Below are 25,890 nucleotides of genomic sequence, written 5' to 3' on the forward strand. Positions count from 1 at the left end.
AAAAAAAAAAAAAAAAAAAAAAGGTGGGCGGGGGACATAGCTCAATATTAAAGCACCCCTGGGTTCAACCCCCAGTACAAAAAAGCAAAACAAAACAAAAATAGAAATTAAGAGTTTTAATAATACCTATGGTTAGGGCATGAGAATGGAAGGCATATTGCATACATTCTATATGCTACCCACTGGAGAGAAGTCATTTGCAGCACTGCTGGAGAACAATTTTGCATAGTTAACTGCATAATTTCTAAGAAAGTATCTCATAGATAACTTTCATAAGGATGGAAGGACATATCCTTTGTATGTGTAATAACAGCAGAAAAATGAAAATAATGGAAATGCTTATCAGAGGAGAACTGGTTTAATAAAAGATATTACTTGCATATTCATACAAGTAAAATTTAAAAGAATTAGGCAGAACTATATGAAGAGATTTTTAGATAACATTAACACACACACACACATATACATGCACACACATAATCATAATACATATCCCTTTCTGAAAAAACCTCTGAAATGTACTTTTAAGTGCATACATGTATATGCACAGAGTATTTCTGGGAAATTATATAAAAATTAATCAGAGCAGGTTCAAATAACTATTATTGATTCAATCTGCATACTGAGTCTGGATTTTCAGTATAACAATAGGAATCCTTTTTTTGTCCTTTTATAAAACATTATCCAGAAATGTCTTTATGTTGTGAAAATGAGTTTTCATTTCATGACTGACTTATAGTTTAATTACACACTAGTGTTTTGTTTGTTTGTTAATAGAAGGGTCAGAGGAGTAAGAATACTTCCTCATATTTGCCCATCTCTACTATTTGAAATTTTACTGTATAAATTACTATTATAATATAAAAATACCTAATGAAAATTAACATTTGAAGACAGCTTCTTTTACCATGCTCTCCTCACCTACCTCCATTCTAATTTAAATAAAGCAAGCACAAGCCTAAAAAACATGCTAACACATATTTACTGATTACCTTCTAGCCTACTATGTGCCAGAACTGTTTCAGGCAATACTGTTTTTGGCAATTCTGCTTTACAACTGTTTTAGGTACTACAGTAATAAACAAAGTCCTTAAAGCAGAAATTAAAGAAAAGTCTTTAAAGTAACGTGGATTAGGATTGTGATGAGCAATGGCCTTGGTGTTAAAGACACTTTTCAGACAAGGTACTGAATTTGTTGAGTCCTGGACAAAGTTCTTTTCCAAGAACAGTAGATAGGACTGAGTTTAATTTTAATCATTTATCCAACAGGAAAGATGGGCCAGCTAACAGTGGTCATGTCTGTTACTGGAGCTCAGTCCTCTGGTGTGTTTCCTTCTCTGTTCTTATCCTCAGGGGTGGGTCAGATCTTAACAGGCCCATAAGTTGTTACCTCAGGAGTTGGGCTTTATTTCCAACTGGCCCATTATTTCTTTGGGAAACAGTGGCCCAACTATTATTGATTCAATCTGCATACTGAGTCTGGATTTTCAGTATAACAATATTTGTACTTTTGCTATCCTAATAGTTTAAAAGCAGGTAGACATGTGCTTTTCTTTATTTCCCATGTAAAGGTAATTACAATGCTATTCTTTAGGAACATCCTCAAACAATAATTCTCTATTGTGTTTATGCCTTATGGCCTACATTAAATGAAGCTATTGTACTTACAAATAAAAGCTATACTTTTATTTATGAATGGGGCCAGGGAAAGTTTAGGGTACCTAGCAGCTGAGGCCCAGGATGCTATTGTGTGAGGAGGACAAGAATGCTATGAAGACTCAGTCAGAAAACATTGGAAAGTGGTGTTTTAGGTTTTACTCTGGGTTCAATGATAAATGAGGAAAATGTTTTCTTTCCATATAGCCTAGTCTTGTGCAGTAGGATGGGAGGAGAGATAGGCTTCCCTTAGATGGAGTACAGAATATAGAAACCCCAAAACAAGGTATAAACATAGGAAATTTAAATGCATCTACCATGTGAAAAAGTCTAAAGTTTTCACATATAAGCTCAAAAAATTTAAGCATTATATGAAAAATAAGTGTAATCAGTAGGCATGTATCCTCTCATTAATAAACACAAATAAATTTATAGAAATCTTTATTTAATACTGTTTCATGATATCCTTCCTCCCGTCACTGCTGAATTAAAACCAATGGATTGTCCCTGGTAGCACTTCCTAATTTTTCTTTAGATCACAAAAAATGTAGATATCTTACATCAGTATCAGCAAAACCTGCTTCCCGAAGTACAGATTGAAGTTGTCTATAATTAGAAAACAGGAGAGTAAAACAGACTTTTAAGATACAATAATATAAAAAAAAAAACAAGACAACAATAACAACAAAAATAAAATAAAATGCTACATTCAGGGCTGGGGATGTAGCTCAGTAGTAGATTGCTTGTGTAGTTATGCACCAGGCCCTAGGTTCAAACCCCAGAACCACAAAATATATCAATCAGTAAATAAAAATGAAGAGGGTGCAGGTAAACTAAAAAGATACAATAATATACATCCAACTGAACATTAAGAGGATAAAAATCATTCTGTCTTATTCTCAGTTCAAGAGAATGTCTATATCTCAATATCTTATTAAATTAATAAGTTCTAGTCAGCTCAAAAAATGTTTCAGTGTATGTGCAGTTTTCTGACTCTGTGGGTACAACATTTATAGCATTCTTCCATGGCAGGTTATTAACCTTCTTGTTATCAATTTTGATATGTGTTCAAAGTAAATGATTCATTGTCCCTGATTTTGACCATCAGAAGTAGGAGTCACCTAGCTCTGAATTGAGTGGAAACCAATGTATAAAAGTGAAAATAGCTTGAGAGAATGACTGCCTATCCTGAGGGGAGGTGAAGGTTCAGTGACCTCTGGGCACACCAGTCCATTCTGGTGAATCACTGCTTTGGGGAGGTTAGAACCCCCATGGCTCATAAAATTTGATGATATTAAGAAGAGGGAAGGAATTCACACTTAAGATGTCAGGGTCATTTTAAGAAATAACAGCTTTAAAAATCCAAGTGTAAGAAAAAATACTGTATTTAAAAATGTATTGCAAATATTTTTTTTTTCTTTTAAAGTATTGGGGAAAACCCATATCATACAGATGTTCATTACTTATTCAATGTACACCACTGGGAGATAAACAGAACTGTTAAAATACAAAAATGCCAAGGGTAATTCAACTGCTGCAGTGTAAGTGTGGCATAACTGATTCGTCATGACACACAATTTTCTAAAATCTATTCTGTTAGAAGGCAATAAATGAGTGCATAAATGATTTACACTCTTTAGAACCATAGTTATTATTCAGTATTTTATTTTTGAAAATATATACACCCTATACTATTATGTTTATTCTCTAGAGTATAATAAAAACATAATTGAATTTGATGAAAAATAGACTTGATTCTAAATGTAGCATACAGTACATACAGCTACTCTCTCATTTTATCCTTTGTGAAGCTCAATGGTCACTTGAGGTGGTTCTGCTCTAGGTTTGTTTTAATATATGAGCAATAAAGTGTTTTTAATTTAAAATTATATCCCTATATTCCATATTACAATTTCTTTTTTACTAACATCTGAATTTCAACCTATAAAATAATTTATGAATGCAAAATATAATAATTTAATGACTGTTTTACTTTTAAGTGTGATTTTTTTATTAACCAAGTAGGGCAGAAAATTAAGTACAGATGGCTTACCAAATAAAAACAAAGCAATATATAGTAAAAACATCAGTTTGGTAGCTTACTTTGTTTTGATAGAGACTAAATGTCATTTTGAAGGGAGAAATGTATCTTTAAAATAATTTTCCATTTTAAAAATATAACCATCTCTGAAATTTAGATAAATTATTTTAAATCTATTTAAATGAACACTATTTTCATTTCTAAGTTTTCTTAGGTTAGAAACTCCATCATACGATATATAAATATATAGAATAAAAATTACATGAGTGCATAATTACACTTAGGTTTTATATAGTTATTTTATAATATATGTAATTTCAAGTATACACTCTCAACAGTATGGTTAAGTCATATACATATGCTACATTTAAAATATATTCATTACATATGTTTATATTATAAAGTTAAAAATAAGTTTAATTCTTTCTGATGAAATTCAGGAAAAATATTTCCTCCTCTCCTTTTTCTTAAATCATGTGCCTTAGAAAATTTAATCATAGTACTTTTTTACTTTTTGGACATGTATTCCTTGGAAGACTAGATGTGCCTTTTGTCAGCTTTGGGACCCAAAATGTCCTTCTCAAGAATCTGGGAGCTATGTTTTTGAAATGAGTAACCAGATAGATCATTCCCCTCTTTCCTCCTTTCTGTGGGAGAGTTAAGAGTCTAACTTCAGTGTGTACCTGGCTTCAATTTGCAAAATTATCACCTCGCATGAAGATATTAGAAAGATGTTTCTCCTCCAGATGAAGTCTATCAGCTAACACAGGTAGTAATTTCCCCAACTCTCACAGTAAATTTAGTATGAACTATGTGTGAAAAAATGTGTTGTGAAGTCTTCTTAAGGATTAGTGATGTTTACCTCAGCAACATATGAGTACAGACTGTGTCTACCTGGCTACCTAAGGTGGTAAGAGTCCTTCCTGTCTTTGCAATCTCTTAGTAGATTGCCTGTGATGTACATCATATTTTTGTTTAATGCTTAATCAACAATAAAAGTGTTTTCTTTCTCTGCTGATTTCATGGGCAGGATTTCTGAGAAGAGAAAAATTTTGTTTCTAATTATAACTCCCCAACAATATGCTATCTTTTGAATTTATTTGTACCTATTATTATGGTGATGAAGAATTAACTGTGTTCTCATGTAAACAGGAGAAAAAATACATTAGAAAATTTTCAATTGCTTCATTCATTTTCTTTGAACCAATTGAAAGATACCTTAAATATTCAAAAAAGAAAATATTTTGTTGCATGCTAAAAATTTTTACTGTGATTTGTGCATTTATAGCAACCCACATGTGAATTAGAGCTTTTAACTAGAAGGATTCAAATGAGTGAACTGCCTGATTAAAGAGTAAGATCTATTTATAGAAAACTCCTTTGTTATCCGTGCTCCCCCCAGTATTGGGGGAGAAGTCCCTCTCATTTAGGTGAGCATTTAGGTGAGAAGAAGACTTAAAATGACAAATATTATGCAAATAACTTATTTTTAATGTTCTGTTTTCAGTAATATTGATTGTGACCTTTTAGTACCATTTAAATACCTTAATTTAAAAATTTTAATTACTGTGATTACCTTCAAGTAAAAATGCTTAACTCTAAACATATTAATGACAATCCAGGACATTAATATTTCAAACTCTAAGAATCCTTTAATAGTGGTTTAATAAACTCTAATTGGCCTATTTGAAAACAGTGCTTATATTTTCTAGTCTTATTGAAATTACTCATCAGATAAAGACAATTGCCGGGTTTCTGTTCTCATGACTAAAAGGCTCAGGAGTCACTCCAGGTAAACTGGGCTAACTGGGCTGCGCAAAATAACCACACAAGAGACACAAATACCCTTTTCTTTGGGGTCACTGTGATGGCTCCTCTGACCTTAAGGGTCCACAGAAAGAGAGAGAGTGAGAGCACTGCTGACCCCTTTTATTGAGGAGAAGCTATTCAAATGAGGCAAGGGGTCAGGTTTCAGGGGGCTGAGTCTATCTTCATGATGTCCACTGTCAGCAGGTTGACTGACACCTGGGTAGGCCACACCCAAGGGCACAGTAAGAGAAGGGGACACACACAAGGCACTTCCATGGAAGATTCTATCCTCAACAGGGCAAGGGGTTGTATTACAAAGGAACAGGTGAGCATAGCTTCGCCCATGGGGCTGTAGAAGACACACCCATGCATGAGACACAGACCCTGGAACCCAAGAAGAGTGGGGAAAGCTCTGTCACATTTCTGTGACTGAGAGCTTCAGCACCCAGTCAGGGAGTGTGACCCAGTCACATGCAAGGATGGTCTCCCACAGACAATTGTGTTAATTTTTAAGATGGGGATTATAATCAATATTTTTCATGAAAGTTAATAATAATTCAAACCCCAAATTGTTTAAGAGTAGAAACATTAGAACTAGACTAGGTAAATTCTATGTAAACAGAATATGAAATAATTTTTTAAAAATAATTAGCAATATTTACCTTGTAGCATTTTGTTCTATCTGTTCATCAATGTCACTGAAGATCTGCTTAAACTCCAAGTCTCCAGGAAACGAGTTTAATAAGCATTGTAGGTCAAAAGAATTATGCGAATATTCATCTACCCAGTCCATTCTGAGGAACAAAAATAAGCAATAAAACATGTCAGTTTCCCCAAGATAAAAAGAAAAAAAAAAAGAAAGAAAGAAATCTACCTCAAACAAATTGTGATACTAAAAGTTGTAACACTAAACCAAAAATAATAGTTTCCCTTTATAGGCACATGAAATATAGACAAGGAAGAGAACTAGGGTGCTATTAAACTAGGGAGAGTGCTTTGTTATTTATATTTCATGAGGTGTGACCTAATTTTCACACTTCTCTGTGGTATGAAAACTGAACAACAAACCAGCCTTAGAGGGTACTTAAACATTCTATAGCTTCTCACTATAACCAAAGCTACAGAGGAAATCAAAACACCCGGAGAACACTGTAAACAAAGCTGGATGAAGCTAGAACTCAACACCTTCCTTCCATTCTTGTGAATACACTGACCTGGAAATTGTAGTTTCAGACTTTTGTTTTTAATTTTAAAAATTTTGGGGGGCGGGTACTGCAGATTGAACCTAGGGGCGCTTTACCACTGGGCTACAGCCCCAGTCCTTTCTTAAAATTTTGAGATAGGATAGGATCTTGCTAAGTTGCTAAGGCTAGCCTTGAACTTGTGATCCTTTTGCCTCAAACTCCCTATTCGCAGGGGTCCACCGCCACACCTGGCCAGTCTCAGACTTCTATAGCCTCATCCCCTGGGCCTACTTATATGTGAAGAAAGCAAAATTTTCCTTGAGTTCCTCTAGCATTCCAGACAGACTTTGCCACAGGCTATTGTCTTTCTTTGGTCCCACTCAATTTCCAAAGAGAATCACTTATAAGCTATTGTCTATTTTTTGGTGTCACTAATTTCCCCTAAAAATCATTTATTGTCCCTTAAAATTGCTCAGATTTTCCCCATATCCCTCTTCCCTATCAAGAATGTATAAGCAACTGAACCTCATTGGGTTATTTAGCACTCTCCACCTTCCTGTGATCCCCCTGAACACACTAACAAGTTTGAGCATTTTCTCTTGTCAATAGTCAGTTTACTTCACTAAATTTAGACTCAAAATTACAGGGGGGAAGAAAATTCTCTTCACTGCTTCACTAGCAAAGTTATTCTGTATTATTACAAGAGTCGTTTTACACCCCAAAGGTCTCTCCCTCCAGAGCAAAAAGGTTGATTCAGACACTGAATGAATGGATGGTGGTGCGTATCTATGTGCAAGCCTCTCTTTAGAATTTGTGAACAGAAGCCTGGTGTGGTGATGCATGCCTATAATCCCAGAGGCTCAGGATGTTGAGGCAGAAGGATCCCAGGTTCAAAGCCAGCCTCAGCAAAAGCAAGGTATTAAGCAACTCAGTGAAACCTTGTCTCTAAATAAAATACAAAATAGGTTGGGGATGTGGTTCACTGGTTGAGTGCCTCGAGTCCAATTCCTGGTACCCTCCTCTGCCTCAACAAAAAAAGAATTTGTGAACAGAGCTATATGCTGATCATTTGCATAAGTGACCAAAAGTACAAAATAACTACAATGGAATGATTTTAGTTTTTTTTTTTTCCATTTTGGGGTAGATCTGCCTCTTTATTCTCTCTTACGTTTTTGTATTAGTCTGGAAGTAACTTAGGCTTCATTCTGTTTCTCTGACTCTGGTCAAGACCCAATAATGTGCCCTTCCCGTGCAGATTTTCAGTTTCATTTAGAGTTTCAAGGAAGCAACTGCTATAGCATAATGAGAGGACTGAGCCAGACTTGTTCAGCTGCTCAAAAACATCACTGTGGTACCTTCTCTCTCTGATGGCTACCTCACAGCCTACTTTATTCTTTACTGTCTTGTCTGTGAAACTGGCATTGTTTCAGAGAATGGCTCTTACTNGGGGATGTGGCTCAAGCGGTAGCGTGCTCGCCTGGCATGCGTGCGGCCCGGGTTCGATCCTCAGCACCACATACAAACAAAGATGTTGTGTCTGATGAAAACTAAAAAAATAAAATAAAATATTAAAATTCTCTCTCTCTTTCTCTTTAAAAAAAATCGATCAAAAATTAAAGTCATAATTGTTCAAAGTATAATAACTATTAAATTGTCATTCCACAATATTGCTTTGTTTCTGATCATTTTTTATAAGATTAAAAAAGCACATAATATTTTAAACAAATATTAACTGCTAATCTAATATGAATCATTGCCTTTTAAAATGATTAAAGAGTTAAGCTTGATGAATTATATCTAAGTCAAACATATGTGGATTAAATTTCAATCCTTGGCAAATTATAACCATTGAGTTATAAATTCCCAAGAATAGCAACTGTAAGAAAATATGAATGTATTCTAAACACTGCCAGAAAATATTACAATAAAACATACCCACCCAAAAAGCCAGTATCACAGATACTTTGTGATAGAATAAGAAAAAACCTGATGAGAAGCTGAGGCAAGAAAATTGAAGGTTCAAGGCCTGTATGTAATCAAAGGAAATCCCACAAAATTAATTTTGAAATCTCAGTTGCCCTTTGCTATATTTTAATATAATGCCTATCTTACACTCTTTCTTTATTTAGATTCATAAAATGGTCAGAATCCTTATTTTGCATTTCTCTTTGTCTCTTCAACAATAAAACTTCAGAATGCCATTATTCTATATTGGCAAACCAATATGTGTTTTAAAAGAGTGAAAGAAGGAAGAAAAATCACTTGGATGTAATTCACACTAAAATTAAGTATGAAAAGGAGAAATATTAGGACCACATAATTTTTTTTTCTGTAAAAAATCCCAGGAAGGAGGTTTACATGCCTTCTGAAATCTGTTGACACACTGTGAAATTAATGTGTCCATCTCCTCTGGATCACATAAAGTCCTACCATTCAATATCAGTGTCTAAAACAGAATAAACACTGTTAATGAGCACAATAAAGTAATAGTGTATTCTAACTAATTAAAAATAACTATATGTTATTTTTTAATTAGTTAGAATACACTAATTCAATGTTGCACTATAAAAAAACACATTTAACTCTAAATGCCATTGATTCCAAAAATCAGTAGATTTGAGTCTTGATCCTGGTTCTGAATCTATGTAGAGGTTGGGTAAGTCAATCTCTCTGCAAGAAGGCAGCTCATGTTCCTCATTTATAGAATGAGGTGAACAGAATTATTAGGCCCTATGGTTTCTTTAAGCTATAAATTAATTATATTCTGTAAGAAATGGTGGGAGAATGCCCAATTTTTGCCTAATTCAAATCAGCTCTCAATGGACTAGACTATTTTGTTTATTGACAACATTATTTTTCACAAAATCCCCTATCCTTTTATTTTTTTGAGATGGGAGTTTTTCTTTTTGAGATGGGAGTCTCACTATATTGCTCAGGTTGGTCTCAAACCCCTGGGTTCAAGCTATCCTTCTGCCTCAGCCTCCCAAATGGCTGAGAGTCAAGGCACACCACCATGCCTGGCTACCTAACCATTTTTAAGTTTCTCTTTTCCCTTACCCAGGCCTGTCACATAGAAAGCTAAAGAAGAATTTATAGCTTAGCAAGAAATAATATGTAAAAAGAAGAAATATGAGGCAGCAAGTTATTATTTTATACAAATGCCAACTTTTTATATTTTACTTTTTGTACAAATGCCAACCTCCAAGCTCCCTAAAATATTCTAAAAAACAGCTGTCCCATGTGTCTGAACTCTTGACTGGGCACTCTTTACTCAACAAAAGATGTATGAGGTCAAGTGACTCATGCCTTCACAAGGAAAAAAAATCAGATCTACAGAAGCCATCAGGTATCCTTGATCTATTATTCTTTGTATTCTTATATCATTTCTATCATTCTTCATATTGCTGAATATGCTTTGTACCGCTGGTTTGATAAAATAGCAAAATAAATACAAATTTTGCCCAGGCTATCATTCTTACACCTGGACCTGGACCAGCCTTTTCTTTTGGCCAGGCTATTTTTACTTTTCCATCCATATCTAGTCACAAATATTTCTCCTATATCATTCACAGAGTCCTACCAGCATTACATTAATCAAAATTTAATTTTAAAAAATCATGAAAATTTTAATTCAGTGAGTTCATTCTTAGAGACATGAATTAAAGTTATGATGGTTAAACAACAAGATTAATGATAACAACAGCTAACCCAGGCATTGTTCTAAGTATTTTATGTTAAATGAACTCATTTAATTTTTAACGTAATGCTAAGGGATAGGCATTATTATAATCTCTATATTAAAGATGTAGAAATTGAGGCACAGAAAGGTTCATGACTTGCTCATGGTCACTTAGATCAGAAGTGACATGGTTAGGATTCAGACTACAAATGTTAACCTTAATCACAATGCTATAAACAACTACCTCTTAGGATAGACTTATACTTAAGAATTATTATTTTACTTCTAATAAATGTTAATTTGTCTTTTGCCACATACATTTGACAGCATTCACTAGAACCATCATAAATATCCTTTATTATAAAACCTACATAATTGCAAAGAAAAATAATCCCAAACAAAGCAAGATAAAAATATCTTTTTTTAAAGGCTAGATCTACTTCTCTGATAGTATAGAATTGCCAGAAATCTTTCTTTTCATTAATTACTTGGGCATTGAAATTTTAATGTTTTAGCTTCCCCAAAAGACAGGAAAAAAGATTCAAATGGAACTCAATTTGTTGATAGTAATTTAAAATATATGTTGAGGTATCATGTTAGGAAACAAAGAATGTGTTTTTCTATTCAATTTATATTCTCAACTCTCATCCATATAATAGATTTTCCTTCATAGACTGCTATGCTTTTTGCTAATAAGTATGTAACTCCTGATTACTATTATTATATGGCTTATAATATCAATATAAATTTGATAATACATTAACATACTACAGCTATTAAAAGTCACCTTTTTAAAATATAAGATATTTCATTGTAACTCCTCTATTAATGATTTATATATGTGTGCATATGAAGTAGAAATTGACAGGATCAGTCAGAATACACTATTGTAGCTTGACAAGCAAACAGAATTAATTGTCATATGATTTTCTCACCAAATATGACAATGCTTTCTTTTCAATGCAATTCTCTTTTTAGAAAATATTTTCATTTTAATAACCCTTTATAATCTTCAATATGCAATCCTAGCCATCTCTGCTTTAATAGAACAGTGAAACCAAGATAATGTGAAAATAAATTTTAATTTAACATTCTTTTATAACTTGGCACTCATACATTTCACATGATTTCAAAGTTGCAAAATTATTATATATTTTGAGATTGGAACTAAATAATGTCACCAGCCATAAGGTTAACGTTTAACTAATGAATTTTTAAGCATAGTAAAACCTCATCAATTTAGGGAAAAAATTTGTGTGCATTGGTAGAAAGTTATGGAGCACTTTTAAAAAGGCAGCATATTATGCATTGACTGAGAATAATCACAAACATAGCTTATGACATGCCAAATGCATTTTTAAGGAATTGTATTTCAATAAATAGATAGTACTTTGAATGTAGGACATACTTTGTATCAAAATGAGTTCCTTATAATAGATTTAGGATTCTTAAAATACATTCCAAGAGTATAAGAAGTTCTCTTAAAATGCTAATACTATTAATTAGCTAGTCTTTTAGTATGGTAATATTAAACTACTGGTAATATTAACTAGCTTAACACTAACTTAATGATTAAAATCTATCTTTGGCAATACCCTTTTATGACTTCCAAGGTTTTGCTTCACAAATTGTCACTAATCTTGTATCATCAATATTCCTTTCAACTGATTCTAAACATGTTCACGATTCTTACCTTTTAGAAACAACAGCCCCTCTCTGGGACCATCCCCTCCCTTCCTTTCATATTCTAGTTTCTCAAAATAGCAGTCTATATATCCTAATCCAATATTATTACTGATTATCAATCCAGAAAATCAGGTTTCTGTCTATACCCTTAAAATGAAACTGACGAAATATTTTTCAGCTCCTATTATATCATACATAGTCTAGTGGCAGGTACTCATTCCTTGAAATTATCTCCACTCTTGACAATATTTCTAGTTCTCTTCTTGTCTCACACCATTTACTCACAGGCTCCTGGTAAGAGATAAAACTGGGTAGCTGGTCAGCTCACAACATGTTTTTTATTTTTATTTTTTTAACTTTGATACACAACATGTGCATATAAAATGAAAGCATATTTTTGTGTTATGGGAACTAGCTTTTCTGGTTATAACTAATTGCTTGAGAGTTATACCATCTGATGATGTTAGATCGTCTAAACGAATTTTGAGGATGGGACCAAAGGCAAGGGCAGGGAATCACTGACAATAGACCAATCAAGTTAATTTCAGCCTCCTAAGAGAAGATACATGTACTGTGGATTTTGGTGGTTGAGGCCACTGAAGCCACACAGTTCCTTTCCTCTGAATGAATGATTATATAGCTTTGTGTTGATTTGGTGAGACACAAAAAATAAATCCGTTTGGGCGCCATTGCCCAACAATTGCTCTTCTTTTTTCCTTAAATTAACCAGAGTGGTTTTTATTAAATTAATAATCATCTTAATTGTCTTCTCTCTCATATCTGCCATTAAACATTGATATTCACCACAGATATTCTCTCTAGACTTATGATGAGGTTAAGGACATGCCTCCCAAATATGCCCTTAGCTCTTAGGAAAACAACTGAAGCAGAAAGGTCTCTCAAACCTTCCTTCTCCCCTGAAGTAGGCCATAAAAGAATTCTCTCATCTTACTTTGAAATAGGTCATAAGCCTCTTCATTCCAGAGGTGCCTACCCTGGTAACAGTGCCTCTTCTTTGGCACTTCCTTCTCTTCTTGTTCATTTCATGTCAGACTTCATGATCCTCATTTATTCTGTGTGCTTTTGTGGGTAAGTTCTTCATCTATCATTACTATGCTCTTTAGGTCTAGATCTCTACCCCAACACACATTTCCAAGCAATTACTAGATAATTGCACATGTCCAAAACTTAATTCAAAATCTTTTATTTAAACTGTTTTTTCTCTGACACTATAGGCTCACCAACTATCTCTTTGTCTTTTGCCCTTGTATCTTAGAGCAGGTATTTGTAAACTGTGGTACAACCTGTTTCTGTATGACCTAAGAATGATTTCTATATTTCTAATGTGTTATAAAACAAAACAAAATAAAACAAAAAAGCAAAAACAAAAAAAAGAGAGTACATATGTGTCTCACAAATCCTAAAATATTTACTATCTGATCCTTTATAATAGAAAAAGTTGGCTGATCCCCATCTTAAAGGGTTAAAAAGTTCTTTGACCCTAGTCTCCCAAATATCTTTCTTTGGTACTAGAGATTGCACCCAGGGGTGCTTAACCACTGAGGCATATCCCCAGCCCTTTTTGTTTTTTTTTATTTTGAGTCAGGGTCTCATTAAGTTTCTTAGGACCTTGCTTAGTTGCTGAGTCTGGCCTTGAACTTGTGATCCTCCTGCCTCAGCCTCCCTAGCTGCTGGGATGACAGGCTTGTGCCCAAGCTCTCCAAAATATCTAAAATGGTTAGTGAATAATTCAAATTTTACTTTTCCTTCTGTCAGCTACAGTATTCCAAGTCTGAACATTATTTCTTGCTGAAAAAAATGGAAGAGCCGGGCGCAGTGGTGCATGCCTGTAATCCCAGCAGCTCAGGAGGCTGAGGCAGGAGGATCATGAGTTCAAAGCTAGCCTCAGCAAAAGCGAAGTAACTCACTGAGACTCTGTCTGTAAATAAAATACAAAACAGGGCTGGGGATGTTGTTGTTCAGTGGTTGAGTGCCCCCTTAGTTCAATCCTTGGTACCAGGAAAAAAAAGAAAAAGAAAAACATCCTATGTGGTTTCTAAGGATCATATCTTGTGGTATGATAATGTGTATATACACACACACATATTTGGGTTTTGTTCTCCTCTCTCGAGTATAGAGCTCAAAAAACCTTTGTAATTTCCTGATATGTCTTTTATTATTTATGTCTGAATTTATGCTGAAATATGACTCTTGGTGGGTCCCTAAAAGGCTTCAGGATGGGAACTGGTCACCAGAGGAACCAACCACCTAAGTAGCAGGTTGTAGGTTTAAAACTGAGCCCAGTTACTAATGGCTGATGATTTAATCAATCATGAGTACATGATAAACTTCAATTAAAAATTCAAACAAGACGATTCAGGGAGCTTCTGGAGCTTCCAGGATGTTCAATCCACTCATGTCTTGAGAGGGTGGCACATCCAGAGAACATATGGAGACTTGCTGCCATGGTCCCCATCCTTGCTTTGTCTTATACATATCTTCCAGTTGACTATCCCTCAGTTATATATTTTCTGATATGCATACCTATAAGTACAGTGTTTCCTGAATTCTGTGAGTCATTCTAATGAATTATCCAACCCAAGAGTGAGTTGTAAGAATCCTTCAATATGCACTCCACTAGGTTCAGTGCAACATATTAGAAATGTAGATATTATTCTTAGCTGGGAGATCATACAATAACAGGGCATATGGGAAAACCAGTTGTGTCTGCATATGAAGTGAATGCAGCCTTGTGGGGGTATGCATTAACTACAGGCAATCAATATCAGAATTAAATGAACTAAACTGTAGGACATCCAAGTGTTGTGTGCCTTGCATGTGGGCATGACTTCTCATTTTACAAACTAAATCTGGTTATTTCACTACTCTGTTGAAATAATACTGAGGTTTTTCCACAATGCATAGCACAATTCTAGGCTCTTCTTGTTTATACATATAGTTCTTCATATTTAATTATATTTTTCTATTGTGACTGTTCTTGATTGAAATCCTGAAACAGTCACCCAGCTATTCAATAAGAATGCTTTCAGTAGAATATTTTATTTGTGGAAATATTTACTCCGTCATGTAAACAATACTATTTAAAGGAAACACATAACCATTATAACAGTATTATCTTTAAGAAAAAAATGTTATCTATAATTGTGGCTTAAACCATTTTTAAGTGCCTTTTTAAAAATAATTTAAACCATTTTTTAAAAAGATATTTTGAAAAGATAAGAAAATACGCTGTGGTGAAAAATCAGGATTTAATATTTAAGCTAATCAAATAAAATTTAAATGTGATACCTAAAAATTCTGTTTCCATCTAGAAAAAAGGGAAATGAGATTAAAATAATCTTTAAGGACTCTTACTTTTAAAATTCCATGATTTTTAATCATGTGATTTATTTATTTAATATTTAAGAAATCTTTTGTCATATGTACTTTGCAATATGCTTTTTAATTTTATAGTTAATAAAAGGAAAATTTGTTAGTAGTTAAAAAAATTCATATGAAATGACTTGAAAATCAATTTAAAAAGCAACAGTGAAAGTAAATAATCAATTTCTTCATGTTAAATCAAAAAATCCATCACTATACTTGCTTTTTACTTTATTTGCTGCTTAACATATCTCAACAGTGAATCTATCATATCAACATAGTCATCATGATCCAAGCTGCAAATAATAGAGAGTGTCAGTGTCAATTTTGCTTTCTCACACTTGCTTCCCTTCACTTCATCTGATTTTAATAATCCCTGTCAAACCACAAACAGTCTAAATTACCTTCATGACACAGAAGCTTTCAAGGAGCAGACAGAATCTCAACTTTCATTTAGCAACTACAAAAGAAAGCTGTCCAGCTGGACAAATATTATTTCCACACTTGACAATCTCTACAGTTGAGCATGCATTTTAATTTTAACTAAACCTGCCAGGAGTTTGATATGAGCTACTTGTGTTGTGTAGATTGACTCACAGGATTATCAGACCAATGACTGTAATTGTGATGAAAGAACCTAGCATTTATCTACTAAAAGATGAATCATATACCAAAACTAAAACATCAAAATGAACATATGAAAGATAATGTATAGGTATTAATTACAGGAGGAAAAATTAGGTTTTTTAATTACTAAAGTTTAAAAGATACAGAATACATTCTTTTTTAAAAATTTTTTAGTTGTTGATGGACCTTTTTAATTTATTTATACTGTGGTGCTGAGAATCAAAACCAGTGCCTCATGCATGCTATGCAAGCACTATACCACTGGGCCACAACCCCAACCCCAAGAATACATTCTCCATATAATTTTTAAAAGTAACAAGTCAAAATATGAAGTAGCAAAAAAATTTACTTATACAAATTATAATCATATGTTTCTCAGACACTACTGAGAAACAGGATTGAAGAATGAAATTTAAAAATTTAGAAGTCAGATTTCTAGAAAAGTTTTATTTGTCAAGTACAATAAAGCTTACATTTTGACAAGATACCAAAAAGTCCACTCTATACTACCAACATGCCCTTAAATATAAAATGTAGAATTTCAAGAAATTCCCGAGTAAAGATGAATAATGATACTAAGTTTGTAGAGAAATATTAGAATAAAAGTTATTATGCAAGCCATATTGAGGACTATTAGCTCTTTGGAATTTAATTTATTAAACATATCTAAAAGTTTCAAACTGTAATATATTTTTGAGAACATTTTAAACTAGACCCAAACTCTTTCTAAAGTTGCTAAAATCTCACAAATGTACAAAGGCTATCTTCCCTCCAGCCTGCTATAAGTTGATCCTAGGCCTATCTTATTCCTTCCCCAAAGGTCAATCCATTGGTCTTAGAACACTGCTTCTCCCTTAACTCCATTTTGGAAACCCTACCTCAATTTCTTTAACCAGCTCCCTTTCCTTGTATTTCCCTTTATCCTCTAACTGGATGATTTCTCCTACATCCACATTGACTGTTACAATCTGTCTGCTAGAGTTATTGTTCTGACTATATGCTGGGCAAATCCCACAGTTCCTCAAATTTAATATGCCTCAATTTTATTCTCTTTGAAACTTCTTCATTCTCTTGACAACCATATGATAATTAATAGCTCCAACATCAACCTAGATATTCCTGTCAGAAATGTGATAGGCATCTCTTAAAATCCAGTATTCTCTCATCAACCCCATAGCTATGTCTTTCACATCCATCCATTTCCTCCTACTACCTACCCCTGTGTATGTTTAAACACCATCTTCTAGATCAGTGCAGCAGTGTCCTAAAAGGTCTCCCTATTTTGGGTATCATTACCTTCTAACACATACCCTAACTTCTAAATCATGATCTTTGTAAAACAGAAAAAGATATCAGTGTTTATAATAAGATTTTAAGTCTAAGTGACTGGGAATAAAGTTATACTCACATGAGAAAGAGAAAAATCACAGAAGTGGTTTCTAAGGAGAGAGTCTAAACATTCTATCTTCTATTTTTAAACTTATATTTTTGCTTGAAAAATTATAATCATATATATTTAGAGTATAAAGTGATGTTGTAATATATGTATACAGTGTAGAATGAATGAATCATACCCCTCACCTTAAATACTTATTATTTATTCCTTCTAAGTGAAACTTTATACTTTTGACTAACAACTCCTATTGCCCCCACCCCATGGTACTATCTACTGTCCATGACTTCAATTATTTTAGATTCCATGTAAAAGTAAGAACATGTGACATTTGTCTTTTTGTGTATAGATTATTTTACTTAGCCTAATGTCTTCCAGTTTCATCAATGTTGTCTTGAATAATGGAATTTCTTTCTTTTCAGGTTGAAAAATATTCTCTTGTATACATGAACCACATTTTATTTATCAATTTATCTGATAATGAATACTTGGGTAGGGTGTTAACTTTAGAATAGAAAAATTTGAAATATAAGAAGTATAGTTAGGTCTAAACATCCAGCAAGCATTTGGAAAAGGCAAAGGGAATTTTGAAAAAAGGGAAGAAACATATACACAAAAAAGGACTACATAATTTATCATTCAAACCAGGCCATTTTTTAGCTTAAAAAGGGTAAGCAAATGATAAAAATTATATAATTTTTGAAATGCATATTTACACATAATAAAATCAGATAAGTGGTTTTGTTAAATTTGAGGCCATATACAATAAATATATTAAGAACTTTTTAAAATAAACTTTTTCAAGAAAATTCTTTTGCTTAGTAAAGCAAAAACTCTATTATTTGTATAAAGTTTTATGAACAGATGGTTTTTAAAATATTTATTGTTTAGTTATAGGTGGACACAATATCTTTATTTATTTTTTTATGTGGTGCTGAGGATCGAACCTAGTGCCTCACACATGGTAGGCAAGCACTCTACCTCTGAGCCACAACCCTAGCCCATGAACAGATGATTCTTGATGCATTTTCACATATTTTAATCAATCTGTCCACTATATGTCATTCACAGATAGTTTTCTGAAGAATAAATTTTTATATGACTATTTTATGGCTAGCAGGTTTTTTTTTTTTAACTATCAATACCTTCAAATGACTCTTTTACATAAATAACATTTTAAATTGGGAAATATTCTCCTTTAGGTGCAAAGGTGTCTGATAAATTTATGAAGTTCAAAGAAAATTTTGTTAGATCAAGAATAGTCTCAATGTTAAGTTTTATTATGAAATATTTTTACAAATAGTATTTTTGCCTCTGTGCAGACTTTTTTCACCAATAATTTAAAAAGATGAAACTCATCAAATAAATATTTATGGTTATTTTGAATGTTTTTCTAAATTTAAGTGGTGCAAAATTGTAAGGTTTTACATTTTATCATAATTATGGGCCAGAATATTAATAAACAATATCAGCTCCTTCAAAATATTTTCCCCAGAAGGCTAGATATTGAAAAGGAAACTATGGAATTTCATATTTAACTAGGGCATATGATTAGAACTTTTATCATTTAATCTGTTCAATTCTCCCATTGATGTAATGGGATACTTGGCAGTATCTTCCAGGTGGCAAGCTTTCTTTTCAACATTTGCCATTATCTAAAATCTTCACATAAATTGGAAGTCCTATTCTCCATTTATTGAATGCTTCAGTTAAATATTTCTAGTGGATTCTGAAGAAACTGGAGCCAAAATTTAGAGAACATTTTAAATTAATTAATCGATTTTTTAGTTGTAGATGGACACAATTCTTTATTTTGTTTATTTATTTTTTATGTGGTGTTGAGGATTGAACCCAGTGCCTCACACATGTGAGGCAAGTGCTCTACTGCTGAGCCACAACCCCAGCCCCTAGAGTACATTTTTACAAAAATGTTTAATACCATAGTAGGATACCTAAGTTGATCCACAAAATAATTCTACAAAGTGTCAAAAGTTCTAAAATCCAGGGAGAAAGTATATACCATCATGATATAAAATTATTTTTGGTTTTATTAAACATCAGCCTATTTGTAAATATTTATAAGCCATTTATTTTATGTATGTATAAAGCATTTGAATTTTTAAACTGTATATTTCATTTTTATTAGTAGAATACTGCAGTTTGGGGGATATAATTAGAAATTACCATGTGCATGATAACATATTCCAGAAACAGTTCTCTGTCTCTAAACTTATTAAAAGCATTTTTATAATGTTGTGTTCTACAAGTAGATAGTATCACCAAAAGCAAATACTTTCATTATTTTTCTTATATTTTGTAATATAATTTATAATAGCCTTCACAATATCAAATATTTCAACTCTGACACAATGAATTTCCAAATGCTTTATTTTGATTTCATAAACAGGATGAGAAATTTGAACCATTATTGGAATTGATTTTTTTTATTACAAATATGCAATGATATTGACGGACACCTGGCATCATTTAACTGTTGAAATTCTTCAAATGGATAGATATATTAACTGTTATTGCTTCCCTTTTCATACATGCAAAGGAAAACTTGAAATTAAAAGTGCAAGGAATTAATTTAGAACAACCACTTGATCTAAATGAAAAGTCATGTTTAACAGATATACAAAGTATATTTTGCAATGAAATATTAAAATGGAAATGTTAAGGCCTCCTTCCCTTTTTTTCCTAGGTGAAAACTATTTTGACTTTATCTTATATGTATCAAGGAGTCAGAAGTTTTTTCCTATGGCAGTACAGGACTAGTGTTTTACTAATATCTATAAAACAGGGTGTTAAGATGTTTGGTGTGAGGGGAGAGACGGAGGTAGGAAGCTCAATTAGAAGTATAGTAAATTAATCCAGATGAAGGTGATGATGAATTAAGGAAAGAATGTGGCCCAAAGAAAACAGAAAGATAGCTTTTTCAGTGAGTTTTCAGGATCTGAAAACATTGCTTGGGCTCAGTGACTGAGGCAGACAATTACAGCTGAGAGAAAACCAGGCATGCTGGTTGCAGGTGCAGTGGCGAATGCCTGTTATCCCAGGCAAATGATCCTCCTGAGCCAGGAGGACTGAGAGTTCAAAACTAGCTTTCAGCAAAAGTGAGGTACTAAGCAAATACTTTCATTATTTTTCTTATACTATGAAATATAATTTAAAATAGCCTTCACAATATCAAATATTTTGATATTGTGAACTCAGTGAGACCCTGTCTCTAAATAAAATACAAAATAGGACTGGGGATGTGAATCAGTGGCTGAGTGCCCCTGATTCAATCTCCAGTACCAAAAAAAGAAAAGAAAAGCAGGCATTTGTTACATGTTCTAGGCATCAACAAGGTTGGACTTGAGACCTGATTAACCAGACAAACCAAATAGGACAACTGAAAATTGTGAGGTCATGTTAACAGACAGAAAGCTTGGGGATTATGCCATTATAAACTAGCAAGTATAAAACCCAGAGAGTGGCTTTTCTTGAATTAAAAATTATATATATCAGTGTGATAAAAGGCTAATTACGACAACAGTGAGGAAAATAAAGAAGTGTGCATCATTCAGAGTAGGGAATATTTGTCCTTAAAAGCTTTTACAATCTTGCTTAAGGTAACCATAGTTAACATACATTGCATATACAAGCTGGACTTCAGGAAGGTAGCTGAGGGTGACTGTGATTGTCTACATGGTTTTCTGCAAGCAAAAGCCAAAGGATAGGCTAGGATAGAGAAATGAAATCATAAGAAAGCTTATGCTATTTCAAAGGAAATTCTAAGTTTTTAATCTGGTTGACAGATGATAGTTTATTAATAGATACTAAAAATTTAGGTGGAAATGGTGATATGAAATATGACAAATTAGAATACTGAATGATGATTTTGAGTTTGTAATACAAATGGAAATGTCCAGAGTAAAGATGGAAGAGATACATGAGAGGAGTTCAGGAGAAAGGATAATGCTCAGTGTTACACTGCAGTTTAGGAGACCAAGAGGCAGACAATATTGTTCAAACAACTTTTGGACTATCAATTACAGGTTTAAAAAAATGCATGGAAATTTAATGTGTATGTGTATAAACATACATTTTAAACACAAGCTTCACAAAGCTTCACCCTTAAAAACTTCACTGATATCTTCTATTCTATTCTATTTTTTAATATTGTCCACATTAAATCTAAGTTAATATCAAAGCTACAGAATGGTTCAAAAAATTTAGATTAAAAAGATAAACTTGTGGGCTGAGATATAGTTGCTTAGTTGGCACAGTGCTTGCCTTATATGCACAAGGCCCTGAGTTCAATCTCTAGTACAAAAAAAAAAAAAAAAAAGGGTAAATTTGTGATTACTTTCTAGAACTGCCTGTAAACATATGATTGATAAATCCAGAAGAGATGTTCTTTGAAAAAGGGTAAAAAAGAGAAAGGCAAAAAATTAAGATTGGGGTGGGGACTATTAGCAGAGGGTAGAACAAAAGCCAAGGAAGATAAAGAAAGCAGGGTTGGAGGTTGGGGAGAAAAAGTACCCAAGAGTAGAATGTTGCAAAAAGGAGGGAGCAGTAACAAAATCCTTTTTTGAGTTGTGTGCAGAAATGCACACCTGTAATAGTGACTCAGAAACTTAAGGCATGATGATCGTAAGTTTGAGGACAGCCTCTGCAAGCTAGCAAGGCCTTGTCTCAAAATAAAAGTAAAAAGGAATAGGGATATAGCTCAGTGGTAAAGTGTCCCTGGGTGCAATCCCTAGTACCAAAAATAAAAAGCAAATCCTTTCTCTTTTTCTTCTTCTAATTTTTCTACTGATTGATTGATAGCGGTATTAAGGACTGAATCCAGGGGTGCTCTCCATTGAGCTAAATATCTAGTCCTTTTCTATTTTTTTGAGATAGGGTCTTGCTAAATTGCTGAGACTGGCCTCAAACTTGTGATCCTCTTGCCTCAGCCTCTTGAATTGTTGGAATTGCAGGCATGCACCACTATACCAAGCCAAAAAAAAAAAAAAAAAAAACCTTTTCAATTCATGTCTTCATTTCCATTGGAGTTTCTCAAAATACTGTACGAAACAAATTTAAGACACATTACTGTAGACCCTAGCTAAAAATTCAAGTACCTGGGCCACCAAAGATCGAATAAATTAAAGTTTCATTATAGGCACCGAAATTGGAAATTTTAAGGTTTTCCAGGGCATGCTTTTCATCAAGCGTTTTTATTTCAATGTCTTTTATAAATAAGCTTTCAAAGCAGTACTTTCCATGCACTCTTACTTCACACATTATATATATTTTTGAATATATATATATATAGTTGTTAGGTGAGTACTTATATACCAGACCATCATTTCCCTGAAGATTATCGTGATTATGTCAATATTATGCTCATCCGGAAAGACAAAACCAGCTTTGAGAACATCCAACCTTATTTTTTTTTAAAAATTGTTTTTTAATTGTAGATGGACACAATACCTTTGTTTTATTTATTTATTTTTACGTGGGACTGAGGATTGAACTCAGTGCCTCACAGATGCTAGGCAAGCACTCTCTCACAAAGCTACAACCTCAGCTCAACCTGTAAACAAACATTCTTTATCCATCTAATTTTTCTATATTACTCATGTAAGATATTGGCCAACTGGACTCACATCTCATCATCTTTATTCAGTCAGAAGCACATATATTTAAGATGTAATGCATTTTATCATAATTCATTTTTATTTGCATTGGACTTGTTAAGCATCATAATCTAGTGGCATTAGCAGAACTTACAGGCAGAAAGTGCCATAGGGAGAAGTTTTCAGAAAACACAAAAACTGGTTTGTGATATGAACTTTAATAGCAAATATATCTATTTATGTTATGGTTTTTTATTACCAAAAAGATTATCAAAAAATAACAAAGTAGTATGAGGTATGGATTCATTGCACTCAAGATGGAATCATGGCTAAGAATAGCAGTAGTTAATGTTTATTCACCTATCTCACAAAAGGTAAGTGAATCCTTTATATGCCCTAACTGATTGATCCTTATAATCCTGTAATATATGGTTTTAGACCTCATTTTCCAGATGAGAAAGCTGAAGTATGGAGAGTTATGAAACTCTACTGAGATCCAACAGTTGGAATTAGGAGGTAGGCAGGCAGCCTATCTCTAGAGTCTGCACTCAAAGATAAAGTGCTCTACTGTGACTTTAAGAAAGTCTTTTTTGAAACAAATATCTGCTCCTGGAGAATGACAGCCTTGCTGTTTATGTTGTGGGATTATTTTAATGTGCTCTTCATTCAACTGCTTTCAAGATAATTTGGGTCTACCTCATTCCTGCTTATATTTAGCTATTTTATAGATCCCATGATAATGCACTTGAAATATGACAGGAATCTCCAAATCAGCACAAGGATGGAAATTCAGTGTCATACAAAAAAATAGAAATTTATTTTAAAAGATACTTAAAAGATGTATATAAAGGCATGATAGTAAAGTAACTTAGAGCTACACTTTTTCAATTTTAATGTATCAATTATTATTTGTTAAAAATCTAGACTTTTCAGTAGGTCTAAGTTTCTACATTTCTAACACATTCCCAAGGGATAGTCATACTGTTGGCATAGGATCACATTTTGAGTAGTAAGAGCTCAGAGTCACACTGCTTATGTTTGAATCCCAACTCCATTACTTAATAAGTTAATGTAATCTCTTTGTATACCTCTGTCCCAACTGTAAAAGAGGAAGATCACTAAGGATTGTTATCAGGATTACATGAGATAATCTGTAGAAAGTACCTGGAACAGTCCCTGTCATGTAAAACTCAAGAAATGTTATACCTTGGCATAAATGAAAAATATTGAAATCATATATTATATCCTTAGAAAAGTAATTTATAGAAATGATTCAATCTAGCAGAAATACTAAATAATATGTCATTGATTCTTTTCCAAGCAGTCACCTAGAACACAGTGCATTGAAGGATATTAAATAGTTAGATCTGCTACTTACTTTTATTAAATACATAAATCTGAAACTGCTCTAATAAGTTTGCATGAAGCCAGCATGGTGTAAGATATTTAAGTAGCATAACTTGTTTATAGGCCAGAAGATTTTTTTTCATGATGCAGGTACATACTGTGTTCCAATTCACTTATTTGAATAACTTCCTTTGAATTCAGACACAGCGATTTTTGCTTTAAATTTTTCATTTTTATGTTGGATTTTTATGTAGGATTAGTATGAACAATAACAATGATGTTAAAAATTTGTTCAAGGAAGAGTACTGCTATAGCTTAAGTGGGTTAGAAGGATTTAACAAATCCTTAAGATAACTGTAGATATTTTAAAATCGCTATGAGATACAGAATAATTACCTCTTGCTTTTGAAGACTAGGGTTTAGAAAGAATAATAATATTAGAATTTTGACAATTTAAAAATGATATTATAAGAAAGAAACTAGGGGTAGAAAAAGTAAAGATAAAATATCATAACATGTTCTCAAATGAAAACTGTAAGAAATTTATCAAATTCAACAATGATTGAAAAATAAAGACAGAGAAGGAATGGAACACATTAGAAAATAAAGATTAATGTTCTCCTAGGCATTGATAAAACCCAGAGAGGGTAAAACTTGGTGGTTCAGTCAGGGAGGAGTTGAGAACTATGAACTGTTTTTGTTTTGTGGGTATCTTTAAAAGTCAGCAAGAAAAGGTTAAACACACACACACACACACAAAAACCTGCCTTTTCATTTTTTATTTTTTTAACACAAGTAATTTAAAAAATTGGGAACAAATTCTATTACATTTTGTTTTCTAAATTAAAGCTAGATTCAGCACAGGTATGTATGACCTACCTGCCCCATAAGATCACGTCAGGTAAGAATCAAAGAAAAGGAACAATTTGGGTAAGTACATTTTCTCTGCCATTCTCTTCTTGCAGATTAGGGTTAGGTATATTCTTGGAAGTTCCCTTAATGTCTGGTGTGATACTAATATTTCTTTTTAATTTTCCACTCATCATATTTTATTTACTTTGTTTTGCTTTCTGAGACAAATGTTAATTAAAAAATAATAAAATAAATAAGAGTTTACTACCCCTCAAATCTGCATAAAAATGCTTTACTTGAAGAACTAAGTTTGGAAGTTTATAAAATTCACTTGTACTCAACTACATCAAATAAGTATTGTTCAAATGAAATGAAACTTGTGCTTTTAGTGAAAAGAAATATCATTTGTGGGAACTGTGAGTCTTTATTTATTTATTTATTTGTTTATTTTTGGTGAGCCTGTAGCCAGTTAATCATAGTGTTCTTAGAACAGGAGAAGGCTGGGACAGGCTAATACAGCTTCAATGAACTAGCTACTTTGGCACACTAAACCATAGTACCCGAGCAAATTCTGTTTTAACAACAGCCACAGGGTCCTTTCTAAAGCATTGCCTCATCTT

At 33.0% G+C, this 25,890-nt stretch overlaps 1 protein-coding gene across 8 annotated transcripts in view; it reads right to left on the minus strand.

Moving 5' to 3' along the window:
- The window catches only part of Kiaa0825 (KIAA0825 ortholog), a 382,609-nt gene that overhangs the window by 339,721 nt on the left and 16,998 nt on the right, over positions 1–25,890 (minus strand). For 7 of the 8 annotated variants that reach the window (XR_007350553.1, XM_048811422.1, XM_015483674.2 and 4 more), the window contains exon 2: positions 6,169–6,300. Coding sequence is in view for 7 of the 8 variants with exons in the window: in XM_048811422.1 (XP_048667379.1) it covers positions 6,169–6,299 (131 nt within the window). In the remaining variant the exon portion in view is untranslated. Of the gene's footprint in view, positions 1–2,216; positions 2,263–6,168; positions 6,301–25,890 lie in introns of those variants that run through there. The other variant, XM_048811424.1, reaches the window with a different exon arrangement.

This window comes from Marmota marmota, unplaced genomic scaffold, assembly GCF_001458135.2.
Source record: "Marmota marmota marmota unplaced genomic scaffold, marMar, whole genome shotgun sequence".
Taxonomy (NCBI): Eukaryota; Metazoa; Chordata; class Mammalia; order Rodentia; family Sciuridae; genus Marmota; species Marmota marmota.